The 24,814-nt window shown below is 41.4% G+C and overlaps 1 protein-coding gene across 2 annotated transcripts; it reads left to right on the top strand.

Moving 5' to 3' along the window:
* The first annotated feature begins 1,360 nt into the window (after nt 1-1,360).
* Nucleotides 1,361-19,551, top strand: OGFRL1 (opioid growth factor receptor like 1). Of its 2 annotated transcripts, none has more exons than XM_036916210.2 (7): nt 1,361-1,700; nt 5,496-5,582; nt 5,737-5,815; nt 8,350-8,428; nt 8,526-8,592; nt 8,697-8,842; nt 12,842-19,551. In XM_036916210.2, exons 1-7 carry the CDS (start codon nt 1,491-1,493, stop codon nt 13,479-13,481), a joined length of 1,308 nt encoding a protein of 435 aa, XP_036772105.2. In that variant the 5' UTR covers nt 1,361-1,490; the 3' UTR covers nt 13,482-19,551. The 2 variants fall into 2 exon arrangements, with proteins under 2 accessions (XP_036772105.2, XP_036772104.2); XM_036916209.2 differs by having other exon boundaries at nt 5,734-5,815.
* Nucleotides 19,552-24,814: the final 5,263 nt, after the last annotated feature.

Genomic DNA, 24,814 nt, shown 5'->3' with positions numbered 1-24,814 from the left:
CTGGAACGCTTGTGGCTGGATGGACAGCATTTACTTCTGCAACGTGTCCTGCCTTTTGCCAATGGAAGGCGACAGCAAATCCCCAGATACAAGCGGCCGGATTCATGTGTCTGCTGCTCCATTTTTTTTCTTCACTAAGCCACTCAGACGAAAATGTCTCTCTGTGTTCCAGTGTCAACTTCTTACTAGTTTTAGAGCTTTTTCCAGTCATGGACCACCGGAGGTCAGAGCTGCAATGGACCCCAGAGATAAAACCTGGTCCTATTTTATAGACGAGGAAATTTAGGTCTAAAGTAGTATGTGACCTGTGCAAGGTTAGAAGCTGACTAGGGACGGAGCCACGCTGCCATCTCCTGCTGCAGCCCCTGAAGGGCGACAATCCCGATCTATCTGTGGAATGGGCAACCGGTTCATCTGATTCTTGCCCTAGAAACAGCCCATGGGCCTTGATTCTGCCTCCTATTTCATCATGAAGCATTTAAAAAGGAACTATTTCAAGTACACCAATTTAATCTCACACACACACACACACACACACACACACGTATGTGACCTATTTTTTTCAGTCCATATTCGGCATATGCTTGCCGCGTCCCTCCCAAGCTCCAGCACACAGACAAGGTGGCCCTGCAGAGGCTTTTCTTCTTGCCAGAGGGTCATAATGCGAAGTTCACAATAGCCACTTTTCTCTGGGCCACTCACTTGATCGTGTTATTATGTCCTTAAGTACTGCGATAATACATTTCCCCTCCTTTCACTTACAGAAGAGACAAAGGGGCCGAGGATTCCGAGGTTTTTTCTCTTCCGAACATGGATTTGGAGTGCGTGGTAGTAAAGCCTTGTCACACATGAGTGTGTAAGGCTGCCCACTCTTGCTCCTTTTGTTTCAGGAGGCGTTAGCTGCTCACATGAGGCCCCAGACAGCTTCGCCGCGCGCCCACAGGGCCTTGGGGCGGCTGCGCCCCAGCCGGGCGTGGTGGCCCGGGTTTCTGCGCCCGCGGGGCCGGGTCACCCCAGCGCCTGCCTTCTGCGGCGGCTGATGGGCCCGCGTCCTGGGCCCGCCCGGGGAGGGACGGGTGTGCACGGGGCTCGCCTGCAGACGGCGACACCTCCCCCGACCTCCCCCCGCGCACCCAGCCGCCGCCAGAGCCGGGCCGGCCCCCCGGCGCTCGGTGGGGAGGCGCCCCCGGCCGGCCGTGCTGCGCTGCGCGGGGGCTCCGCGGGGGGCGCCCGAGGCCGCGGGGGAGGGGAGCAGGCGGGGGCGCGGGCCCGCGGAGGGGGCCGGTGGGCGGGCCCGGCGGGGGCGGAGAGGGGCGGGGCCCGGGGCCGCCGGCTCCTCCCCGCCCTGGCGCCCGCCCGCCCGCTGCCCGCCGCGCGGAGGCAGTGCGGCGGCGGGCGCGCCGAGGCAACTGCCCGCGCCCTCCCGCGGCCATGCCCGGGCCCTAGCGCCCTGCCGCAGCCCGCGCCCCGCGCCCGCCGCCGCCTCCTCGATGGGCAACCTGCTCGGCGGGGCCGGCTTCCGCGAGCCCGCCACCGTGGAGGACTGTGACTCCACCTGGCAGACGGACTCGGAGCCCGAGGAGCCGGGCCCGGGCGGCGGGGGGGGCCCGGCGCGGGAGCCCGAGCAGCCCGAGCAGCCCGCGCAGCCCCGCGCCGGCGCCGCGCCCGACCAGGACGCCGCGGCAGCGGGCGCCGAGCAGGTACGCGGGCGGCCTGGGCCGGGGCGCGGCGGGGAGGGCGGGTCGGAGGGCGGGCTGGCGGCGGCCGGGGAACGAGGAACGGGGCCTGCCCGCGCGCACGGAGGGGGAGCCCGCGGGGCGGGGCGCACCCGGCGGGGGTGGTTCTCGGCCGCTGCAGCGCGGCTTGGGCCGCGAAGGTCGCGAGGGAGGAACCGGCACGAACCTAGAGGATCGTGAAAACTGGCCTTGCGCGTTCCTGGTAAACCTTTCTTGGAATCAGGTGGGACTGCAGTTGCGAGCAGCGAGCGCCCTTCCCTAACGTGGGCTCTGCAGCCATTAAAAGTGTTGTGCAAGGTCCCCATCCGAAGTCAAAAAGCCACAGATCTGACCCCAAGTAAGGCCTTCTACCGAGGCGTTCAGGGCGCTCCTCAAAACTCTTATTTCACCCAGAAGACTTGTTGAGTCAAGTGTGCTTAACTTATTTACCTAATACAGTTTGTTGGAGAGATTAGTAAAGTACAAATATCCCTTTGATGGACTCACAGTAGTTCAGAAACTTTGAACAGGAGGACCTCGGCAGCCAGCGCCCCGAGGAAGCGTGCGTCCTGGGGGCGTCCAGGCCTGTGCCCCTGCATTAGGCCCGCCCTCAGCTGTGGAGAAATGAAAGTGAAAAAAAAAAAAAATGGGAGCCCAAAGTCAAATGTGACCTCGGGGACTTTTTTGTTGGAGCAGAGGAATCGCCACCTAACAGTTGCAGCTAAGTAAGGCTGCCTCGTGCATGTTGATGGTCATCTCTGTTCAGGTCAGGCGGCAGCACAGTCCCAGCGCAGGCGCTCTGCTGAACCTACCCTACCATCTCCAGCCAGCTGCAGGCGTGCGGTAGGAGTTGGGGTTTCCAATCCCTCTCTTAGAGAAACAGGTTTAGAAGGAGAAGCTTGCCCAAGATCACATATGGCGGGAATACCTTAAACCCAAGTATGTCTCACCGATTTCAGGGCCTTTAACCTGTTGGAATTGTGATTATCCACCTGCTCCTTGCGTTTGCGTTTGCTGCTGGGTCGTTTTGCTTTGCAAATTCAACCCTGGGAGAGACTCCTAGAGGCTGCGTTCCAGGGTTTTTTCCTTAAACTTGTTTCCCAAATAAATAACCTTATAAAGAAGTTTGCGATACCAAAAACACCAGCTCAGATTCAGTCCAACTAACCAGGTACATGTATTTGAAAATTACCAACCTACCCCTCTTTCCCCTTTAGGGATTAATTTGTTAGTATCACCATCTAACTTCTAAAAAAATTCTTTTTAATTTTGCATTTTGACTATCAACCCTGTTTGTTCCCCACTCCCCAGAGCCCTACCTTTAAAGCATATCCCAGACTGACTGCTTCTCACCACCTCCATTGCTGTATTCCTAGTCCAAGTGAATATTGACAAATGATGGTGCTGCTAAGACAGGGATGTCTAGGGAGAAGGCAACATCAGAGGTTGAATCGAGAATTCTCGAGTTTGATATCCTATTAGACATTCGGGTGGAGTTGTTGAGTAGTTGTCTGTGAATGGAGCTTCAGTCCCGGGCTGGAGCCCTCAGCATATAAGATCGGTGGTGTTTAAAGTCATCGGGAGATACGTGGTCGCCAAGGAGTGGTGAGGAATGAGCTCTCCCCTGCTTAGAACACGGGAAGAGGAGGAGCAGCCAGAGGAGGCTGACCGGGGGCTGCCAAGCAGACAGGGAGCAAACCGGGGGAGGTGTGGTGCCTGATGGTGTTTCAGGAAGGAGGCAGGCATGAACTGGCCGGGGGCTGCCGGGAGGTCACCTGGCTGAGCACTGAGAGAGTGGGCTAAGGGGGTTTCTCAGCGATAGTCACAAGAGCCGTCTTGATGGGCAGCTGAGGATGGAAGCCCGCTTGCGATGGGCCAGGGGAGGAGAGGAGTCAGGGAGCGTGAGCAACTTTTTGGTGATGTTTTACTGTGAAAAGGAGCAGAGCCAGGGAGCTGTCCTTGAGGGGGGGGATTGGGGTCAAGGAAGGTTATATCACGTTTATTTTAAGATGAGATTCAACAGCATGTTTCTTTGCCGAGGGAAGTAAGTGATCCAGAAGAGAGGGAGATTTTGATGGCACAGGAAATAGGAGCAATATGTTAAAGAACAAAATCCTTGTCTGAGCAGGTGAAAGGGGATGGCATAGGCAGTCCCAAAGGAGCAGGCCTGGGTGCTGGCCGGCTGGTGCATGTGTGCGTCATTTAGAGGTTGGAGGATGCAGTCATCCTCCTGATGACCCCTATTTCACAGACGGTAAAATTAAGGTTCAGGGAGGTGATTTGCCTAAGGCCTCACTAATAAGTAGTAAAGATTCAGTCCAAGTCTCCTGATTCCAAGTGCTGGAATGTAGACATTGTACTAAGATTTCTGTAGTTATTTTTTACTTTAGTGAAATTGAAGTTGATTTGTACCGAATTAGTTGGACATGGAGCCCAAAACCTGGGGTTCTAGTTCCGACACTGTCACTGGGCTCTAGGTCCTGTTCAACTTCTCCAAGCCAAGTCACCTGGTTTCTAGGATGGAAACTAACAGCTGCCAGCCAGGTGTACATGAAATAATATATATGTAAGTGCTCTGTAAATGGAAAAGTGCTTTCTGGACAAACGTAGGATGATGATTCATATGGTTGTAGCTCAAGCTAAATAGATTCGGAAACTTGCTAAGCAGAGCTATTTTGAAACATGGGCCATGGACCAGAATTCAAGCTTTTCCTTGCTTATGTAACGTGACGGAGTAGCTCATGTTAAACATCAGAGTCTGGTGGTAAAGTATCTATGTACTTGTAGTATAGTGGGAATCATACCACTTCAAAAATGTGTGAAAATTGCTTAGAGAATGCCAGTTTGTCAACACAGATGGAGGTGGGGGTGATGAGGAAAGAATTGGGGACGAAGCTCTTAATGAATATTCAGATATAAAGTTTGTCTTCTATTTCCTCATTGCATCAGTCTCATTGTCCTTCGCCAAGACATGGCTACAAAACACTTCCTTATGCATAAGTAATAGTACAGAGTTAGAGAAGGTAAGCCTGTTAGACTGGCCTGTGTCTTAGACTTTAAACATTACTTCACGGTGGTGGGATTTTGTTTAGAATTTAAATAGTATGAGTAAACTACTACATATAAGTTACTACAGTCTGAGGTTCATTCCAATTGAGAGCTTTTATTGCTTTGTGTGTATGTATTTTACATTTTTATCAGCTTGTAGTATTACTGAGTGAACACATTATTTGTGCCTTTGCTCGTTTGGTTCTGTAAAGGATGGAGTTTAGAAAGCTACTTGGTTTTAAAAGCCCCTATGCTTTTCATAAATATTCTTTGCGTTCAAGTACAGCTAAATGTTGCAAAATTAATGACAATTTTCTTCATATTATTGATTTATTAACACTTTTTTTAGTGTTATGCAAAGTATTATAAAATCAATTTAGTCATAGAATCACTCATGTAACCTCTGGTAAAATATATGTCTTGAATTCATTTTGAGTGCTGTTTCTGACAGATACTGATCCATAGCATTTGGCCTCTATAGGCTTTTCGTGAATAAGGTTTTTTATTTAGTTGTACCTTAGGGACATGTTACTGGGTTCAAATCAGGAAAGTAGAATGCCAACATATATTTCTGGTAGGCATTATTAAAAGGGTATTTATAATATTTTCATTAATCTGAACAGCTTGACACTGTTTTCTTTATAGACTTTCATTATTTTAAGTGTTCTGGAAATTTCTCAGTGAAATTTTCTTACTTCAAGCATGCAAATGAAATTTCACTTTTTATTTTAGGGTGGGGATTCCACGGAAGCAACTGCCAAACCAAAGAGAAGTTTCTATGCTGCGAGGGATTTGTACAAATACCGACACCAGTACCCAGTAAGAGGACAGGGTGCTTTCCTCTAAAATGTAAAATACTTCCCTTCTGGTTTTCTTATTTTGTGGTGTCAGTGAGCAGACATTCAGGAAGGGTCCTTGTACCCTTTTTTATACATCTGTTTGCTGGAGATTGATTTATTTTTTCCTTTAGCAGAACTTCAAAGATATCCGGTATCAAAACGACTTGAGCAATCTTCGTTTTTATAAGAATAAAATTCCATTTAAGCCAGATGGTGAGTAATCTGCTACCTTGGTAAAAAGTAAACTTCAAATAATAGCCTACATCTAGTCACTGTTTGTTTAATAGTCAGTACATTCTTAGTGCATTTGTTTATGGACTGGCTTTACTTTGCAGTGCAGCCTAACATGTCCCCACAGTCCTGGACCCAAAAGCCGTGAACAGTAGCTTGGCAAATTCTGGAGGAATAACTGCATTACAATACCTGCCCACCCCTGTTTATGGAGGTTATTATCTGAAAGGTAGTGGGGGTCGTTTTTGTGAGAAGAAGAGAGGAGATTTAGAGACTGTTAGAGTATTCAGGACCATTAGAAGAGGTCAAATCCAGCTCCCCCCTTGTAAAGCTTGAATGACTGACTGGTTGCATCACTCGAGTAGAGTTGGGTCTGGGTTCCACTGTTGAGTGTTCTTGCCACTGTGCTACACTTGAAAAGGTTTTAGAACATAATTGAAAAGTAATGTTTATCTTAGAATGGTCTTTCCTGTTGATCTGCAGGTTGAGAGGTCAGGGAGCCAGAGCAATCCCACTCCATGTCCTGGGATCCTGGGACAGGGACTGTAGATGTAGTAGATCGCCACTCAGTTCTTGCAGATACACTGCCTCCTCCTTCCCAAGTCTGCAGCTGCCCTAGCAGCTCCTCCCTGACCCCACAGGGAGAGGACACAGCCGCTGTGGTGATGTGCATGTTTCACCGAGGCACCCTTTTGTGGTCCGTGATGGGCATCCTCATTTTATCCAGGTCAAACCAGCAAGGCTAGCATCTCTCCTTAGAGCCTTTAGCTTTGTGAGGCAACCAGATGGCTCTGGCTTCTGCTCTTCGCGCTCGGTGGAAACTGAGCCAAATCTGCAGCAACGTGAGTCAGGGAATGAGGGTCATGGATTGCGAGGCTTTCCGAGTGGCAGGACCTTGCCATAGTTGGTGAGACTAACTGGAGGAGGGATACCTAACGGCTGGGTGGAGTGTTGAAAGGATGACTTCCCTATACTGTGCCCTGAGAGACACACCATTGGGAGTTAGGACTTCAGAACATTGCTGAAACGGCCAGATCCAATTGTGTTTTCTTAATTTTCTGGTGTCCCAAAAGTCTACTCTGATTTGAAAGGAAACCTCTAGATAAAAATGCTCTGCTGTATTTACTAATTATAGAAATATACTGCTTTATATATGAATTGTAACAACATTACTTAAATTACTAGTTTTTTTAGGACCCTGGGTAAGAAAATCTTTGAAGGAAAGCAATGATAGATTGTTAGACTCTGATTTGAATTTAATTAAGTTTACCCTAAGAATGCCTTCATATCATTGAAACATTGAACATAGAGATATGACAGTATCTAACAGAGTTATTTTGGTACTTCAAATAGTGAATTTATTTTTGAGGTAGTAATTTAGAGTTGTAACTTCAAGCAATGTGTTTATTGTTTTTATAATCATCACAAAAGTTATTTTGAAACCTTTTAAGATTGTTTTAGCTAAGGTCAGAAGTTTTAGCTAAGGTCACATAAAATTGTTATTCTAGTTTTTATATAAAATTACATCAACTCACTTTCCTCTCTAGTTTGTACACACACACACACACACACACACACACACACACACACTCTCTCTCTCTCTCTCAAACACATACTTGCCAGTAAGCACAAGCTTACAATGATACATTTTGCTTATTAAGTGGGAGGAAGGGTAGTCGGAAGGAAAACAAATGGGAAATTATGGAGATACATGGTTTTAACATGCTCATAAAGCCAACAGTATGATTCAAAAACAACTTTCCACAAACCTTCTGAGAGTGGACCTTTCCTAGATGAGTTAAGTTTAGAGAAATAATTATGTTATGTTTTTTCTATAAATTGGACTGACTGGGTACATAGTCAATTGTGAGGACCTGGATGGACTTGAGAAGCGGGAGGGTCTTGTTATAAATGCTCACAAGGGGGCAAAAGGATGTGGTGGGGAGAGCTTACTTTTTGGAACCAGAAAGACCTGTGTTCCACTCCCAGATTAATCTTTAATTAGTATGTGACTTTGAACAAATCACACAGTTTCCTCATTGGTAAAACGGGGATAATAACCCTGGCTTGGGAGGGTTCCCTGGAGATGAGGCTAGGCGTGTGTGCGGTGCACACCAGAGGCCGACGGACAGCAGGCACTGAGCTCCTTTTTCTTTCCTTCTTGCTTTTCTCTCTCCTCCCATCTTTCTACTCCAGTTTGTTGTTGTAAAGTACATACGTTGTATGCATGGCTGTGTTCTAATAAAACTTTATTTACAAAACAGATGGCAGGCCACAGTTTGCCAACTGCTGCTTTAGAGTGGCACTGTCCAATAGAATTCTTTGCACTTTGAGGTGCCGTTAATTTTTTTTTAATTAGGCTTATTACATAACTGAGTATATGGCATTAGGGTTATTCCTGTGTGCTGTTGTTAAATTGTAAAAAGTTTTAATATAAAGTTTAAGTGATTAAATCTTAAAATGCCTTCAACATTGTTTTAAATGTCTGGTTCATTTTCTGAATATTTACTATTTAGGTGTTTACATTGAAGAAGTTCTAAATAAGTGGAAAGGAGATTATGAAAAGCTGGAGCACAACCACACCTACATTCAGTGGTCAGTTACATATCATCTATCTTGAATCATATCCTATTCAGTCATGTATGCTTTCCAGACAGCATTAATATAAAAATACTATTTTTCTTAAAAATAGGCTTTTTCCCTTGAGAGAACAAGGCTTGAACTTTTACGCTAAAGAACTGACTACATATGAAATTGAGGTAATGCAAACTCATTACATTTTATTTGAGATGGCCAAGTAATATTGCTGTTTTATTGCCTGGTAACTACTGAATCATTTTAGCTGATTTTTATTTTCCCTTAGGAATTCAAAAAAACAAAAGAAGCAATTAGAAGATTTTTCCTGGCTTATAAAATGATGTTAGAGTTTTTTGGAATAAAACTGATTGATAAAACTGGAAACGTTGCTCGGGCTGTTAACTGGCAGGAAAGGTTTCAACATCTGAATGAGTAAGTAAAATCTCCAGTGTACCTCAGGGCCCTGCCTGTTCTTGACCCTTGGGTGAGATTCTCCATGGAACATAGGAACAACTAGCAGATGGACCCAGGAATGTGAATTCAAAAGCTAGTCTGAAGTGCATTTCATTCCTTGTTCCTGTTCTGTATTCTAAAACAAAACACAACAACAAAATTAAACCCAAGTAGAAAAACGGCTCTTCAGCATCAGAGCTGTTTCTTGGTGAAACCTGGTCTCCACTACCCACAGCCCAGTGCGGCCCCTTGCCTTCCTCTCTATAACATTTCTTGGCATTTAAGGCTCGTATAGTTTTCCAATCCCCTTTGCTAGATTGTTAGCTTCCTGGGGTACAGTCTGTTCTTCAAGCACAGTGCCTCCTTTGATTAAATCCATGCATTCAGCCTATGACATCTATCATTTTATAACACTGAGAGGTGCCCATACATTTTACTGAAAAAGAGGGAAAATTAGAATCTTCACTATTGGTAAAAAAACAAAAGCCTAGCTTTGTTTAATAAATCCTAAAATCTGTGAAGAAAATTTTGAATTGATTTATTGTATTCTTTTGCTTGGATATTTATAACTCTCATTAATACATATGCCCAAAGTTTATTTTTCCCATTATTTTCTTTGCATGCAAATTGGCTATTTTCTTTTCTTTTTAATTATAGGGTGACTTATGAGTGCTGGACTATAAAAACAACGGCTTTAAAGCATTTTTTTTTTTTTTAGCACATAATTAGCTGAACTGGGCAAGTGCTAAGGAGAAAAAAAATTAAAATTAACCTAAGAAATTTTTCCATGCCCCAAATAGTTTTGTGCATTAATTTTTGGTTTTTCTAGAATTTTCATCTTGTTTTGGTTTAATGAGTGTTAGTATGAATGTTACACCTTCTTTTTACTTTATTAGTTATAATCAACACTATTAAAATGGTAGCTTGTAGTAAAACACTGAAGATATAGGCATAAAGCTTTATGATTCTGTCTAGAAGACCCATTAACTCATAACTCAAGTTAAATAAGTTATATTTATATGGCAGACGTACCCAAGCCAGTCTAGGCCATGTGAGTGGCTATCTCTGGACAGTTTGGAAGTACTTAAGTCATACTGTCGGTGACAGCTGTGTGCCTAGTGACATGAAGGATGGCAGAAATACATCTCTGGAGAGGATCTGCTAGCATCTCATCTTCCATGTACTCAATATTATCATTTTAGAGAATCTGCCCTCACCTTGTTTTTTGGTTTGAATAGCAATCTTGTTGAGCAAATGTTTGTTGAATGAATAAACGATGAACAATATGTTTGTCAGCTTAAGTCCTCCTTGAGGTTTTATTGTCATATCCATTAACTGATAGCTGGAAACAGAGCCCTCCTAAGGCTTTAATTAAATGCTTTCCTGGCTCGGGTGGGGGGAGGGGAGCCTGAACTTACTGTCCTGTCTCCTCTACCCTCTCCACGTGCTCTCTCCACCACCCGTGGTCTCTCTTTTTCCTTTCTCTGTGTATTGCTTAAAGCTTTCATTTGTGTTTTAGTCCTAATGACATCTTGAGTTGTTCAGAGTAGGCAGGAAACTCAATATATCTATGGTAGCCCAGCAGACAAAAAATACTTGATGAAAGTAAAATGAAATAGCATTCAGTGAACAAGGGACCACGACTGAAAGAGGTGAAACAGTCTTAAATAGCAGAGCCTAGAACAATCACTGAGATGCATTGCCAGTTTCATTTGTAATGGCCTTGGATTACTGCGCCATATTTTAGACCCTGGAATACCTCTAATTTTTATTTTCTCTCTCCTGGTTCTTGCCTTTGGTGCATTCTGTATTCACCTCTGGGGTCCTCTTGACAGCTCAGCTCTATTTATTGCCCTTACCTCTATCTGGAAACCCAGCTTCTCTCTTTTTATCTGCTGTGCGACCCCAAAGACTGCTCACAACATCAGGAGGATTTTAGCTGCCCTCCTCTCTTCCTCTTGGTCTTTATTTGTGACATTTATTTCAAATCACACCGACTCACCCAATTTCTTTCTTGCGTGATTTTGTATCATAACCCTGATCTTCATGCTCTTCACCCATTTTTGTTCTTTTCTACTGTTACGTAAGTACGTTTAATTGGAGAATGTGTAAATACAGATAAATGTGTACAGAAATTTTATCTTGCCCATTCATTTGGGCTGGATGTGTGAATTGGTTGCAAAAACAGTACATTTTGTTGTGTCACATAACTTCTCTTTGGGATTTTTAAAATATATTCTTCCACTTTTCTATGCATCTCTTTCTCATTGACTTATGAGGCAGATGTTGCCCAAGCGTTTTATTGTTACATTTTATTATATACAAACTCCAGACTAACCAAACAACTAACTCAGTCCTATTGTTAATGGCACATTGTCTTAACTTCACCCAAATTTTATTGTCTTAAAGACTCCTCCTTCCTAACTAGCGAAAAACACAGATTCACAAAACTGAAACATGTCTGTCCTGTGTTTTACCCTTTGGCTTTCAAAGAGTTGAATATTAAGAGAAGCCATTTTTGATAAACACCTGGAAAGATGGAGATGATAAAACTGCTCCTTCTTTTTTCTAATGTTTGGTTTGCCAGAATCGTTAAAGTTTTTGTTTTGTCCAAATGTTCTCATTAAAATAGACAACCATGGAACGACACCCCCTTTATCACTGAAATATCCTTCTCCACCTAGCAAATAATTTGTTAGTTATTCTGAAGTGAAATAGTTAGGAAACAAGTACTTTTGGAAGCCAGGGCAGGGATATGCAATGCATAAGTTCAGCATCTGAGGAATGAAACAGGCTTCAGGAAGTTAGAAATAAGGGATAGTTTTGCTGTGTCAGTATTAGGTATATAAATACCTGGGCTACTGATGATGCACATACATATTGATGATACACAATTAAAGCATGTAACTGAAGGTTCCTTCAGGATGTAGCCAGGTATTTATAATAAGGCAGTTACTGGGTTCTGAGTAAGGTAAGGGAGGTAGTTCATGAACTGGGACAGAATACATCTGGAAATCATCTGATAATGGCCTTAGTTTTGAGATGGAAGAAAGAAGTTAGTGCTGTCTGGGAAAAAGGCATCTTTGGGGTCAATGACATTCGAAGCAAACTTTAAAATTCCTTGGTACAGAAAGAGGGCAGAGAGGCCATGGATGGATGAGAATTGGTCAATTAAATTGGGATAGTTACAAATACGGTGGTCCTTAATACCAAATCTAATAACAGTAATAATACTGTTAAATAGCACCTAACATTTATTGAGTTCTCCATGCCTTACATATGTACATATTTGATTCTTGCAAGAGTCCAGTGAGGTGTGCATTTTCCCCATGTGACAGATGAGGACACTGAGACTTAGATACCATAATTTCACTGTAGGCAGCAGAGCCAGGGTGTGAACTCAGGTCTGAGTCCCATGTCCTTGTTCTTAACTACTGCACTGTGCCCTGCTAAGTCAGTCACCTGGGCGGCCCTGTCAGAAGTATTCTAGTCAGAGTGGGTTTTGATGCCTTTCTTATGAATTGGCTAATATGGTGGAGTTTGCTTGCCCACCAGCTGGCACCATAAATCATGCCATTCAGCTGACAGCTGATGTGTTTACATTCAGCACTGGTTATCTGTGATGGGTATAGTACATTGGTGGTGGTGCAAAAAATGCTCTAGTATCTTCAGTGTATTTAATAAACACAATGATTCAGCATCGTGGGAATACATTTTAAATCTAAATATCTTTTAGATCTTAAAGAATCAAGGGTAATTTATAGTCTATATTTGAGTTTCATATAGACAGACATTACACCTAGGTACAAGGCTTTAATACTTTCTGATTTATTCTTAACAACCTCATATGTTTAGTAATCACAGGGCTTATTTCTGTGGCTCACAGTGCCATCAAAAATATTTGTCCAATAGTTCTCATTCTGTTGCTTTCCTCCACCTGATTTCCTCCCCTCATTTTATTCAATTCTCCTCTTCCAGGTCCCAGCACAACTATTTGAGAATCACCCGTATTCTTAAAAGCCTTGGTGAGCTTGGATATGAGGGTTTTAAATCTCCTCTTGTAAAATTTATTCTTCATGAAGCTCTTGTGGAAAATACTATTCCCAATATTAAACAGAGCGCTCTGGAGTATTTTGTTTATACAATTAGAGACAGAAGAGAAAGGAGAAAGCTGCTCCGCTTCGCCCAGAAACATTACACGCCTTCAGAGAATTTCATCTGGGGGCCACCGAGGAAAGAACAGTCCGAGGGGAGCCAAGCCCGGAAAACGCCCACCCCTCCCGCCTCCGCGCCCAACAGTCAGACTTCTATGCACAAAAAGTCCAAGGACCCCAAAACGTCCTCCTCAGCAGCCCATGTAAACAGCAAACCAGGGGAAGAGAAAAACGTGGCGCCTCGGGAGCCTGCAGAAGAGACAGGCAGACCCGGCACAGAGCCCGGCAGCGAGGCAGAGGACGGGAGTGCCGAGAACTCAGGTTCTCCAGCAGGAAAAGCAGGGACCAGTCCCGCAGAGGACGAGGGGAGCGTCTCTCCTGAAGACGATGAAGCTGACAATCCTCACAAAGACCGTGAGAACCCCGGAACTCCAGGTTCCCACGACGGTGGCCCGGTACCCTGAATTGTCAGAAAACCCGCAAACTGGTGGAGGTAAGGGAGGAGAAAACTGTACAGTAACGTCCTGAAGAACGGAGGTCACGTCTCATATTTCAGCCATCTGTTTGGGATTTCTGTTGTAAGCATTTTCTTTGCTTTTTATTTTGGACGACAATGCATTTACTCTTTAATGTGCAGTTTTAAGACAAGACCCCATAATGAATGTATTCTGTAAGACTTTTAGGGATGTGAGCTCCCAAATGCTCTACACAATCATTCCTTTTAAATTATTTTCAATGTTTCCGAAAATAATCATGCAGTATTTGATAGGTCAAATGAATTCTTTTCCAAGATGACAGTCTACATGCAGGAAATCCAGAGAATGATTTCATTATGTTGCCAAAGCTTTGCCTGATTTATGGATTAATTTTTTTAAGCTGGAAGAAAGCATTTGGTCTTCTCAAATGTAGTCAAGAGTAATTTGGATTTTTTCACTGTAACGCCTCAACACATTGATCTTTAAGCTGTGACAAGGGAAATGGATATTCCTGGAGCGCTGTTATTTCCCCTCCCCAGTCCGCCGATCAGACCTGCTGTTTTTTCCTCTCTCCCTGTCCACACCCACCCCTTGTGCACCATCTTTGTCAGCCAGCGTGCATGTTGCTAGTGTGCACCACGGTGTTCTCCTGCACTGAAATTTAAGTGGAACAGAGGGACACTTCCAGCTGTATGAGTTCAAGAATTTGTTGAAAATGATGAAAATGTTTTTCTGTATTAAGGGCTTAAAAACAAATTTTGATGCAGAAGTCCAAGAAAAAAAGTTTGCCCTCTATGTCTGTTCCATATAAATTTGGTGCTTGTTTATGAAAGCAAATGACTAAAGAATTAAAAAATAAGAAAGGAAATTATTATTCATTTTTAAAAAGCATAGCTCTGTCCTGGCCCCAAGGCAGGTCCCTTAAACCGTGAATATCTCAGTGTTACGTGGACTATGAAATTAATATTGCTTAATTAAAAAAAAAACAACTTGGTGCATCTCTTAAGTTGTCAACCCTTGAAATGAGAACAGAATTGAAATTCAATATTCTCAGGTACTGTGAGCACTTGATGTGTTAATAATATTGGTTAGGAGCAAACAATTTTATTTCCTGTAAGATTACTAATTATTACTGTACATCAAAAAACAGAAACATGGTGGTGAGAACTTCAAAGCGTACATACAAATATAGTTAAAGCAATCAACAGAAAAAAGTTTCACTTCATTTCATTTAGAAAGGAATTGGCTTTTGTGTATCTCTTAGGCTTTCACGAAAAGTTCTATTCACTTTTGCCCACAGGGAATTTTTACCGTGTCCTATTTTTTAATCGCATCATGTCATCTTCTATTGCTTTTACTGATCAGAGGATTTCCAGCAGATTTCTAGAAAATGAACACACTAATAATACACCTTTAGAAATAGTTTTTATTGCTTTAAAGTTTGCACGAAACTTCACAGTTGCTCAAACCTTTTTTCTTATGAATGTTAGTAACACTGTGTGTACCCTACTCCAATATATAGAGAGCATTTGCTCATTTTTTGTTCCTATGTCAGTTTTTGTGGTCTGTTTTCTAAAGTGAACCTTAGGATTTGGGGAAAAAACTCTGCTTTTGCATTTCAATTTCTATTTACATAGACCCTCTAATGTGGTGCTTGTTGAAGCCATGACGCCCAAAATAAAGTTTTACAGTGTTAGGAAATGAGATTAGTTAGTCACAATGGTCTGAATTATAGGAATATGAATAATGTAATTCAAAATACCTTAACTAATTTTGCACACATGACAAAATGTTCAGACTGCTTCCTAAATGCATATTAAAACTTCATGACCAGATATTAAAATATGAATAAGCAGTGGACTGATCCTAAAATAAATGGATATAATCTGAATTACTTAGACACTGTATTATATCAGAGCCCTTAGAAAAATTCAACAATTTAACTCCTAGAATATTATTCCAAACTAGGGGTTTGATTAGATTGACCCATTTAATTTGACAGTATTTGGTCTTAAATTACTCAATTATAAGGAAAAAACTGCCTGGCTTCCATTTAAAACAGTGGCTTCTTTCCACCATATTGGTTTTTTTTAATGCATATTCACATATAACAGTGATTCCTATGTTTAATCTGTAAATAACTTGTGAGAGAATTACTCAGTGGAGAAAAAGTGAGAGAATGTCATTCCTTTTGCAGATAAAAATTAGGAGTGTCTAGAATTGTTTTTCTATTAATACTTTGTACATTTAAAAGTTTTTAAAATAAGATGAATAGATATGTATTTTATGTATGTCTTCAATATGAAACTGCCCCACTGGGTTTGACTCTGTTTTGTATTCTTAAAAGCTATCATATGCTTGCAGAAATTTACTGAGAAGCTGTTATAAAACTGCAGTGAAGCATGGCCAAATAGCTAGAAACATTATTGAATCTTTGCAAATATATAAACTCTGTTGTTGAACCATGGACTGCTAGGATACTAAATACTGGCTATCAGTAAAATACTAACTTGAATTTCACTGCAAATAGGTGTTTTACCACTTGGTTAGCCTAGTACACTTCCAATATTTTTGTGCTTTCATATCTCTAAGGAGGTAAAATATGTGAAAATATTTTGAAATACAGTCAAGTGATGTATAATTTAAAGATATATTTATGTACATTATAGAAAAAGTTGGTAACATCAGAATATTGTACCATTATACATTTTCATGCACAATCTAATGAGAGACTAAAAAGAATCATGGTAGAAGTCAAAATAGATCTGCTTTGTCTAAATCTGGTCCAGTTTTCAGTTCAAAAATTATTTTGTATAGTTCTATTTTGAATTTAGGTTTTTGGCTTTTTTTTCGGCTTCAAGAGGAAAATAAAACCTATAACTCAGGAGTCACTAAAGAGGCTTTAAGATTTTTTGCTAGGTATTAAAAATATAAACATAAAAGTGCCATTAACACCTGTCATATCATTATGTTGCATTTTATATAAAATTGCTGACTTTGCTTCTGGCTTTTATACTTTAAGTAGAAGTTTGAGCTGATGAAAAAGGAAAAACAGTATAGTGTAAAGCTGAGTTGCTCTTTCAAAAATCATTTTAGTAAGTAAACTTGTGTTAAAGCGGTAAATCAAAATGGTTGAACTTTGGATAGAGAGTATTCGGTTAATTATTTTAAGTTAAATTGCCCAAGTTCATAGTGGAGTTATGGTTGAGTTTGTAATCTACTAACTAAATCAGGCAGGTTTTTTGTCTTTCTATAATTGAAGCTCTTGTAAAAGCTTTATTTTCTAACCCGAGAAGAGAAAGATTTTTTTTTTATCTCACTGATTGTTGTTGCATCTCGGGATCTTTCATGTCTGTTTGGAGTAAATAGGGATCTTTTGTGATAGGAATAGTTTTTATTTTGTTTCCCATTTAGGAGATTCCCCTTTCTCTTTTGGGGTATATGTGTTAAATATAAGGTAGGCTAGAGTGAGATATGTTAGACCCATTTCAAATATAGGTGCAGTTGTGGACAGTGATGGCCTGGGTCAGTGTAGGATCTAGAAAATCAGAGGTGTACACATATGGGCTTCTTGCAACTTTGAATTCTGTAGTGTGGGTCACATGAACACATCTGTGTGGTACCCTCTAGGGTGGCCAGGGGCACTGACTGGCTCTGTCCCTGTTCTGGAAAATCAGCACACCCAGCAGACTGCATTCAGGGACAGACCGTGTTTTTAGAAATCCTTCATTATTAACTGAGTTAATAATATAGTTATAAATACAAATGCCTGGAGTGTCCAGATGTGCCTTAACTAATGTAAAGGGTTTTCAGAGGTTTAAATTTTTACTTCATTATAAACTCTCACTATAAAGAACGTTCCAAACCATGAATATTAGTTATTTTAATGAAATTTACTTGGGCGTTCTTTTGCTTTGGAGAAATTTCCATTTGTGACAGATAGTATCAGTTCATAAGGAAGTGTACTTACCACAGTGTTCAACATTGTGTGTTATATTTGACAAGAAGTCTTGACCTTAAGAAAGATTAGCTGCCTTGTTACATTTACTTATGCTTTTGTTTAATCTGCTTCATGCTATAATTTTCATTTTAAACTCTTCTCAGTTACTGTATTATTTGTGTTCTACTTGTTCTTAGATGCAGATGGATACAGAAAAGGGAAATCTATTAGAGAAATTATTTAGAAGCTAAATTCCAGTAGATAGTGGGAGGAATCTGAATTTAATTTGAAAAACTTTTATAATAGTCTTATTAGAAACATTTTAAAAACACGATTCTTGCTCTTTTCCTAGAGGAGAGAGACTGTCTTGGTCAACATGTAGTTTTTCCCAGATCTGTTGGGAAGCTTATTGCTTTAGTTATTTGTGGGAAATGATTTCTTCAAATGTTTGTTTTCTTGAATGTGAGGTTTCCATGCGGAGGCCACAATTAAGTGCTTTGTTTTATGGCCCAAACTCTGCTTGGAAGTAGAGTTCAGAGAGGAAGAGGTGACTAAAATGAGTGTCGTGGAGTAACACAGGGCTCCAGTCTCTGCAGTGGCGTCGGTGGTCTCCAGACTGTCCTCTGGACGAGGGGGTTGGGCCTCAGGATCTCTGACTTCTTAGGAAGGTGGGCCACCTTGAACTCCAGACACAATTTTAATGGGCATCAATTTTCATAAAATATCTTCCCTAATATATTTGCCACCATTTTGTAGTTTAGGAAATTGTGAGCAATCGGACACTGCTATGTAAATTATAGTTGAATCTTTATAACTATCTTGGAAACATTGGAATAACCAATTTTACCTCTCCTCCCCCAAGTTCTTCAATCAAAAATTATTTTGGGTTCTCTCATTGGTAAATATACAATAGTCTTTCTGTAAAATGGTTCAGTGAACTTTAAAAATGCAGTGAAAGGAAAAAGGCAATGCTCACTTGTTATGCACAAAGGTCTTTTTTTAAAAAAGTAAGAAACGATGAAAATAGGTTTAAGCTATGAAGCTTACCAAATTTTCATTTTTAAATTATAATGGAGTTTGTGGAGCAGTTTTTATTAACTAGGGAGATCAGTTATATAATAAGCTTTGGTCCTAAGAAGCATTCAGGTTCTACACTCATCGGTCAAATAAGCATTTTTTTTTCCAGTACTGACGGATTTAGTTTCATGTGTAGAAAAGCAAAACTTGAATGAAACAAAAGATTAGAAACAGTAAGAAGAAGCTCACTACAGAAACCAAGATATAAGCAATATAGGTTCATGCAAGTGCCAGAATTATTGGAAGCAGATGAAGAATGATCTATAAAAACTGTACGGTGGGGACGTGCTTAGAATCAGCTCCGTTATTTGTGCCAAGGAGATGAGGGATTGGTGTGCAAACAGAATCCCATTAATACCCTCATGAACCGTGAATCCTGCCTACTCCACAGGACACTGAAACCTTTCAGTAGACAGACAGAAGTGATCAAATGACCAGATACCAAGTTTAAATCTTTTGCCAGTGTGTATCATTAGCTGGTGGATTTACTGACAGAAAGTTAAAGTGAGGGACTGGCTGCAGATCGGAGGAGATGTACTCTTAAGTTGCCTATATATAAAGTAACCCCTGTACCATCCAAGTTGACAGCATATTAATCAGGCTACAACAATTAAGAAACAAGAGAGCAAAGAGGTCCTTTTACAGGGACTTTTTCCCCTTTTTATAAAATGGGAGTTTGTTTCCTATCAGCTCTTTAGTTTTACCTAAGAAGATAGATGGCCAAGTGGGTCTAGGCACTATTTCAAATGGAAACTGTGTGTCCTTTGTATTTTAAGTATTTGAGAAAAATGGGTATGATTCTTCAGAAGATGTATGTTCACCTCCCACATGAGCTTGCCCCTCCAGCCGCTGCTGGGCCCTCCCTGTGCTCTGTATTCCGCTGCCGTGTGAATCACGGAATGCTGTGCGTGTCTGTGGGTACCAATACCATGTGTGTGTGGTAGCAGTTGTAACCAGTTTCTGGATCTGTATGGTACTATGAAACACTTATTTTATAATTCTGTAACTGTATGGCAGTGTTATGCCAAAAATGTATAAAGATTAATTTCTGTTGCTTACTGCTGTATTTTAAAATATTGTTTTGGAAATAATATATTTACAGTTCCGTTAGAGTAATAATTTTATCAAGTATTGCCAAATATACATCCTGTAAAATACGTTAGCATTATGTTAGAGTACATTATATTGATTTTGCATGATTAAACTATTTTTCAAGCTCTGGAACAAGTGACTTGCTCTTTTCCTATAACTAGACATATATTTTAATGATTGTCATAGGAGGTCAGCATTATTTCCTTTTATCCTCTAAAATAAATATTTTGTTTTGAAGGGTGACATCTTACTTACACATGAAGTTATTTTTGTTGCGAGATTTTGGTGAGCAGACTGTGGAAATAGTCCAGAGCCTATTGTTCTCCCTCTTTTTTTACTTTTCTGTAATGCAAAGTTTTAGAAGTATTTATAGAGATGAGTGAAAATGAATGGACATGATGGATTTTTTTTCTGAAGAGGGCTAGTCTTTTAAAAAAAGTCAAACTGTTAAGAAAAATGAATTTGTGAGGTGAAAGCAAGGTGGTCACTCTACATAGCACAGGACAGTGTGGATGCAGATGAGAAAAAGTGTGACACTGGATCTTGGCTGCACTGACCCACACACAGGAAAAGAGGGTACGAGGGCTCGGAATGAAGTGTGATGCGTCAAAATGAAATTACATTGTGCATAACCGAGATGCTGATAAAGCGAGGGAAAAACTAACAGCCACAGGGGCAACCGAGCAGGATTTTAACTGCAGCCTTTGGGGTGAATTGTTCAGTGGGGAGAGTTGTGCACACAAGCAATTATTGTCATAGGGAAGAACTGACACATTCTGTTAATAGAAAATAGGTTTTCTTTTACCCCAAGGTTGAATGTCTAAAGGCAACGTTAAATCTTAAGAGAATCGAGAGTCTCAATATAGTGAAACATTCAGGACTAAGTCCACAATTCTTTAGGAATGTAAAATACAACCTGGGAGAGAATTTGCAGAAAAGATTTATAATGTTTATTTTAAGCCTCAAGTGGATGCAAAGCAGGCAGGCCGGTGTCCCAGGGATGGGAGGAATTTCCAGCCTGGACAGAAGTGATGGGCAGTTTGGCTTGTGGGTAATTTTAGGCTGTGGTAATTGTGACCAGGAGATGGACTGATAAGGGACATGTAAGCATTACCCTTCCCTTGGGATTATTCCCATGAAAACATAGGATTAATTGGAAGAGGCTTTTACTAAAGAGTGAGATGAGCGAGCCAGCATGGGCTAACCGCTCAGGAAGACTGGGTTTATTGATTTTGCTGTAAGATTCGCATTCTACTGTTTTCATAACTTTAGTATATATTCAACACTACCAAGGAATATACAAATATTTTCTTTCCAATTAGTGTGCAATATATTTTTGTTGTGATTGAAACAGATTGTTTTATCTACTCTAGCTTCATAAAAGAAAGAGTTTACAGGAAGAAGAGATAAACAAAGGAGGTAGATCGTTTGAACCAAATGAGGTCGGACAGCTCGCCTTAAGATGCTGAGATTGCCTGAGGTGTGTGAGTGGATCACTTCACTGTTGTCAGAAAAAGAAGGTTAAGAAAAAGCCTTTAATGAATAAGAAGTAAATGCAAAGAAGCATTGTTTTTAATGGAGAAAGCTGACTTTGAGGCTGGATAGACCTGGATTCAAATGGCGACCTCATCACCTGGAGTTGGCTGTGCGGCCTTGACCAAGTCCTGTAACTTCTCAGGATTTCTGGTCTCTCATTGGTAATAACAACTACTTTGAGAGTTCCTTGGGAGGATTAGTGTGTGGGTGAAACTCCAGAGACATAGTCAAGATGCTCCTTTGTAGTTTTCTAATGTTCTAGAAAGAAAGATGTTCAGTCACAAAAGACACTGTGTAACATTGATTGCAATGGAAATCAATTTAATCTATGTTTACCAGATTTATAGATCAAAACAGATATTTTAAGCTTACGATTTTCATGTAGTTAAAAAAGCAATGTAGCTTACTAAAAAAGCTACCAAGTCGGAATTAATGATTTATATTAGATATACTGATATTGACAAGATAGAAAATTACCCTCACCATGATTATAATGAATGTACAAAACAGCCCATTATTAATTTCTTAATTATTTTTCAAACTGGTCTCCCTTCTCTGCCAAGAAAGAGCTGGAGTGTGGGTCAGAGCTGAAGCCTTAGGTCAGGATCGGGGGATGATCTTGGTGTATTTCAAGACACCACAGTATTGATTCTTGTTAAAAGCAGGATATTTTAATTTCAAATCCTCCAAATAGATATTTACTTCATTATTAGTGGGAGGCCACTTAACAGTTAACACTACTTTAAAATGTGTGTGTAAATAATTCTATGAACATGGTGGCCTATTGCCATTGTTTTCTTACAATAAGAAGGAACCAAGAGGAAGATGAATAATCTTGCGCTAAATACTCGTTTTTCAAAATTCCAACGTGAAGGTGTCTTCATACTGTGAAACTACAATGGGGTCACCAGAGGTCGTGGGCCACTGTTTTGTTCAGCAGTTTATCCTTTCACAATGCCACACGCTATAAATAAGATATGCAAAAATTTCCATTCATGTAAACAGAAGTTGAACATTGTCATTTTTCTCTGCTGCCCCTTTCACCCAGTTCCCTCTCATCCATTTGAATGTCCAGAAATGGGAAGGGAAATTATAGACATCGGCCCTGAGTGTGGATCCTAATTTTGTAGATAATGGAGAGAGGGGACATGACTTTTCTCCCTCAAATGCTGCAGATGCAAAAGCTTGAGGGGAACCTGAGCCCCGGCTCTCTGTTCAGTGTGCTTGCTGTCTGTGGCTCCTTTTAGCTCACAAACCCGCTTTGCTAATTAGAATGGATTCAAAAGCATCAGCCCAGACAGTGGGCTGACCTGCGCTACAGTACTAATCCGAGACTGGAGTCCACTCCGTGAGAGAGGCGGCTTGCTCACCGCTTGTGCTGCTGGCTAGTGCTTATATTTAGCATGTTCTGAAGCAGGTTCAAACATTTCCTTTTTGGAAAGAACCCACTGGGGCTCTGGAAGTGGACTCTGAATACAGCCACCTCTGATCTCTGATTGCATGCCTTTCGGTACAAAGTGGCCCCGTTAGGTCTCACCTCAGGGGCAACGTGGAGCTGGCTGCTCTGCTCTCCCCCTGACGTTTCTGGTCTCACTGAAGGATGGTATCAACTGATTCCCAAACTGGAAACCAGCAAGCTAGCTCTGAATTTTCATTTGTCAACACATCCAATCTCACAACAAATTATGTTGATTGTACTTGAATTTGTGTCCAATCCACCCCCTTATTTACACCCCTCTTGCCTCCACAGGCCTTTATCTGTTGCACAATACTTCCAATTTGCCCTCTGCCTTCAGATAGAATGCAACCTTCATAAGATACCACAGTGTATCTTTGTATCTTGGGTGTCTAACATAAGGTTCTGCACATAATAAACACTCAATTTACAGTCACTGAATTAAGAAGTTTCACAGTGATCACAAAACGTGTAAGTGTATAGACAGTTATTTCCGATCCATTTCTGAGATGTCTTCCTCAAGTCAAACAGCTTTCAAAGTGAGTCATTTGTGTGACAGTCATTTGTGTGACAGTACACAATTTCTATTGAAACATTTCATAAGTCTTTAGTGCTTTATTTGGCAAACCTAGATCATAATTTCTTCCTGATTTCTTGGGTCACTTAGTAACAAATATCATTAATTGGTTTTAAACTAACTTAATAGAAGTTTCAAATTCGAGGTTGAAATAAGGAAGGGAAGCACAGGGTCCTAATTTTCCTTCTTGGTTTGAAATTTTGAATAAGATGAAGTCATTTTAAAATCATATTCAGTGGCTCAACAAAGTACCTGCTTCTGTGCCTGGCTGAGAGTTATATGTATGGAAATGAACAAGTATGAGTGTAAGACGGAAGTCTGTCTGTAAAAAGGGCATCTGGAGCATCTGGCAGAATAAAGGCAATTCCCTGGACAGTTCCCAGTGGAGTTTTTTTCCTCTGGTTTTATACTTGAGACCACGATTGTGATTGACAGTAAAGGCCACGCTGTAAGAAATGCCTTCTTCCCTAAATGTTTAATTTTCAGATTGTACTGGTTTTCTGATAGGAGCTTTTCTTTTTCTTACACATGGACCAGACTGCAGCTAAAAACTCATGTATCTTAAGGTTTCACTAAACAGAAGCCCTATGGAAATTTTCTTGGGTGGAAGTAAATAGTCGCCCAAATTCCTTTAACCTTCATGAGCATTCTTTAAGGGCGTCCAGAGACAGGCTTGAGTGTGTATCATACTCAGAACACTTGAGCTGAACTTGACTTTGTGAAAAGGGTGGTACCTCATTTCATTTGTCCTTTTTTAGTTTACTATAATGAACTCAAATTACAAAAGTGTAGTGAGGTCACAGAATCGCTCATGCTGAGATCGGAAAGGAAAATGTAGGACCGAAACAGGTCTTCACCGGACCTTCCTCGCAAGTCCCGCCCTGTGGATTGGGGGGAGCATCTCAGACTTGCCAATGGGAACTCTTTCTATCACTTCACGTTTCTATCTATCCTTTCGGTTTAAACATCCAGACTGTTCAAAATTGGAATCAGGGCTGGAAAAGGAGCCTCTCTGGAATAACCTTGTTTCTTACAGTATATTTCTAGTCTTTGGATTTTATACCCCCCTCTCTTTTCCTGCCCAGCATGGCTTCTGGGGACATTAAAGTGGTTTCACTGAACATTTGTGGCAAAAAAGACCAGGTGAAAAGACCCACGGGATGCCCCCTGCATGCTCTCTGGGCACAGCGGGAGTGGCTGGGCCAGTCCTGGCTTGGTACCTGCTGAAGGTCAGCTGCTCTCATCTGGCTATTGGGACTTAAAGCTGGTGGTCCCGGGACGGAGCGGACAGCCTTCAGTCGTGATGTTCCTACCAACAGCAGCCGCATCATTGAGCCCCCGAGCTCTGGAGGATCATGGACACCCGGGCTCCCCTGGGCCCTCGTTTGCCAGGATGACCCATACATGCTCTAAGCTAGATCTCCCTACCCCCAGCTCTGTGCTCTTCCCGTGATGCAATGTTGCCTTTTCTGCAAATGCAAATTTCTGTGTAGTTTCAAACCTGAATAGATGCAGATCGGAAGATCTGTTAAACTATATGATGAAATCTAACTTTTTGTTCACCCTTTGGTCTGAATTAATTAAATAAATATTTTAGTTTTGGAGGCATCTGTGTGATAGAGATTTGGTTCTGAAATTTGAAT

This window comes from Manis pentadactyla, chromosome 16 (assembly GCF_030020395.1).
Source record: "Manis pentadactyla isolate mManPen7 chromosome 16, mManPen7.hap1, whole genome shotgun sequence".
NCBI lineage: Eukaryota > Metazoa > Chordata > Mammalia > Pholidota > Manidae > Manis > Manis pentadactyla.
Note: the sequence above shows the minus strand (reverse complement) of the source record. Positions and strands in the feature narration are given on the sequence as shown.